Source organism: Adiantum capillus-veneris, chromosome 26, assembly GCF_014529385.1.
Source record: "Adiantum capillus-veneris isolate H3 chromosome 26, ASM1452938v2, whole genome shotgun sequence".
Taxonomy (NCBI): domain Eukaryota; kingdom Viridiplantae; phylum Streptophyta; class Polypodiopsida; order Polypodiales; family Pteridaceae; genus Adiantum; species Adiantum capillus-veneris.
Window position 1 is genome coordinate 44,034,290 of NC_140956.1, and position 2,985 is coordinate 44,037,274.

Here is a 2,985-nt window from a genome sequence, read left to right on the forward strand (position 1 = left end):
TTCTTCTTTTGAAGATCTATCCACTTATATATATTATGATAGGTAGTTTTGCATGTGACTTGTAGAAATTGTAACTCAGAGATTTGTCAAAGGTGCTGTCAAGGAGAGTCCTTTTTGTACCACCAAAGTGTGCTTTTTTATAATTTTTTAAAATAAGATGGTCTTCATGTATTCTTTCTTGTGATCTACTTGGAGGGGTAGGTGCTATGAAGTAATGGTTGGCGACAATGTCAATCCTCTTTTATTTTTTGGAAGTTTAAGTACACAAATGCTATGCCAAAGTCTACATGAAGAGTGTACATGGTGCCTTTATTGATGACAAGCTTACTTAGCTATAGCTCATGATTCTTGCACCTCAAGACAATGGGGACCATGGAGATACTTATAAAACTGCAGCAAAGGAGGACCTTTGGATGAAAGTCACCTTTTGCAATAGAGGGGGTCAAAGATAGAAAATAGAACGTGGCACATGTAGCATAGGTTACTCAAACTACTTAAATGAACAACACATTATATTTTGAAAGTATGTGTGTAATAAGATTGAAAAAAAACACTAGAAGCTCTAGGAGAAAAAGTAATAATTTTTTGTGCCAAGGACCACAAGGGAGAAGGGCCACGGGTGAGAGTCGAGTGATCTACTATAGAGATTCAATCCATCGTTGATCCTATCTCCAACATGTAGTAATTATTAGGCTCCCCACCGTGTCGGGTCGCGACTTGAACTCTAGACCTCCCACTCAAGACTCGCGCTCCCTATCCAACCTGCCTATTAGGACATGTTGAAATGATAGTGACACTTGTACTATAAAAGCTTGCCCCCCCCTGTTGGGTTGATCCAATAGTCCAATGCCCCCCAATCTGCTGAAAAAGCATCCCGTCGTAGATCCCCTTACTCCAACCCCGTGTCACTTATAGACGAGGGAGGTTCATGATGGTGCGACAAGGACACTGTGAGTCTTTCTTTCTTCCGTAGAGGTCACATTGGCTTCTCATAAAGATTCAAACTGTAAAAGTAAGCTGTGTGTTTTATGCCAATAGAGCACCCACATGCTGGAATCTGGAATAATTCAAACAAGTGAAAGAATCACGATGGCTTTCTAAAACAATTAGGACGTGATAAAATCATTAGGTTGAGTTTAAGTAGAATTAGTATTCAAGAAAAGATTTCGTCAGCTTAGCCTTGAGCAGATTGAAAATGGAGACTAGCTGGTCGCAAACCCTGGTAAAAGGAAGAAAAATTGGTGAAATATGTGAGAAAATAATTCAAAAATCAAATTTTAGATTTATGCTAGTTTTTCAGGTTTGCTTCTTTGTGAGGAGGAAACTCAGCCAACGGTTGCTTAATAAAAGAGAAATGCACAAGGGATGATACCATAGCTGATATAACTGTGTGTTTCATAGCAATGCACAAGGGATGGTACGATAGGGACATGAGGGATGGGACGGAAATGATCACGTGGAGCAATAGGGACACGTCACACTTTCCCTATATTAAGGTGAGTCGGAACCACATCCCATATCACAGTATAAGTGTGTGTTTTTTTTACGCGTCGTCATCATGAGCATGTCTCTCGAGCAGCAGGAGTCGCCGGTGATCATGGTGAGCAAGGAGGTGCTTTGCAACGATCTCCGCGTTGCTTTGCATGGCAAAGTGGACGAGGACACTCTGAAGGCTTCTGTGCTGTCCATGCAGCGGGCGTCTTCACAATTTTTCGTGTCTGGAGGCCTTGTGAGCGCCATCTTTTACGTGACTCTTGGTCTGTCTGGGAGAGGTTCAGCCAGCAAGAAGTTCGAAGGCCGTGGCGGAGGTCTCTTTACTCCTGGAGGGGGAAGTATCATCGGCACTCTCTTCACGGACGACGTCGACAAGCTGTACGCCAACACGGCTACCTTCCAGTTCAACTCCACCCCAGTTTATTTCAACATCAACTTCTTTGACGGGAGCAGCAATCTGCTGGGTCACGTGCAAGCGGGTGCCGTCTCCATTGTAACTGGGATCGGTGGTGGCAGGGGGCAATGGTCTTGAACTCCTCCACAATATATATGAGAGCTCTAGCTAAGGTCTCTTGCACCTCAGCTTTGAACACCTCAGCGGGCAATGGTCTTGAACTCCTCCACAATATATATGAGAGCTCTAGCTAAGGTCTCTTGCACCTCAGCTTTGTACAAGGACTCCTTCATGCCCTTGCCTTGAATAAAAAGTACTTGTTCTGTGCGTCGCTCGCTCGCTCTCTCTCTCTCTCCCCCCCCCCCCCCCCCCCCCCCCCCCCCCCTCCTCTTTTTGCATTTGTCAAATTTTTACTCTAGTCTATCAAATTCACATTCTCATAAGTGCTCAGGTATCCACCCCGACTTGCATGTGGTGCACTATCACTGTTCCTAAGGTGAAAACGAGCTAATCTTTACTATTTTAAAAGGGGGACCCCTTGCCACATGTTGTGCGCTCCTTCATCGGACCTGTGTGCCTTGCTCTTTCGGTGAGACAGTGGATTGAGAGCCCGCGTGAGAGAGAGAGAGAGAGAGAGAGAAGGAGCGGCAGCCGAAGATCGCCGGTCACACTAGTGTAAACGAAAACTAGAAATGTCAAACCCTTGAAATAGCACATATTCCGAAAAGGTTCATGGTTGCTCACCTGAGGGCTTCGCGCGATCAAGGACCTCCTTCAGTACTATATTGTTGCCATTGAGGATGAGCCTACAACAAAGAAACGCTACACTATTTCACATTGGAATGCCCACTCACCCTCTTCCTCTATTTTTGCAAGTGGGAGGTGTGGGCGCCCTCGACCTGCCCGAGAAGTTTGACACATGCAATAACTGTCTATTTGCGGTGCCTGATCGGCGATGATGTGTGCATTTCCCTAGAAGTGGTAAAAAATGGGATGTGGAATTTGGAAATGTGGTTGGGGTATCAAGGACTAAGTCTACAAAATTTGGTGGATGGTATTTTTCCTGCGAATGCTCCCGGGTCAAATTGGGCCCAAAA

At 45.0% G+C, this 2,985-nt stretch overlaps 1 protein-coding gene across 1 annotated transcript; it reads left to right on the forward strand.

Annotated features, from left to right (window-relative positions):
* Positions 1–1,533: 1,533 nt before the first annotated feature.
* On the forward strand, positions 1,534–2,215 carry LOC147423349 (uncharacterized). Its single transcript, XM_086501882.1, has one exon. The coding sequence runs from the start codon at positions 1,559–1,561 to the stop codon at positions 2,024–2,026; it is 468 nt and encodes a 155-aa protein (XP_086358008.1). The 5' UTR covers positions 1,534–1,558; the 3' UTR covers positions 2,027–2,215.
* Positions 2,216–2,985: the final 770 nt, after the last annotated feature.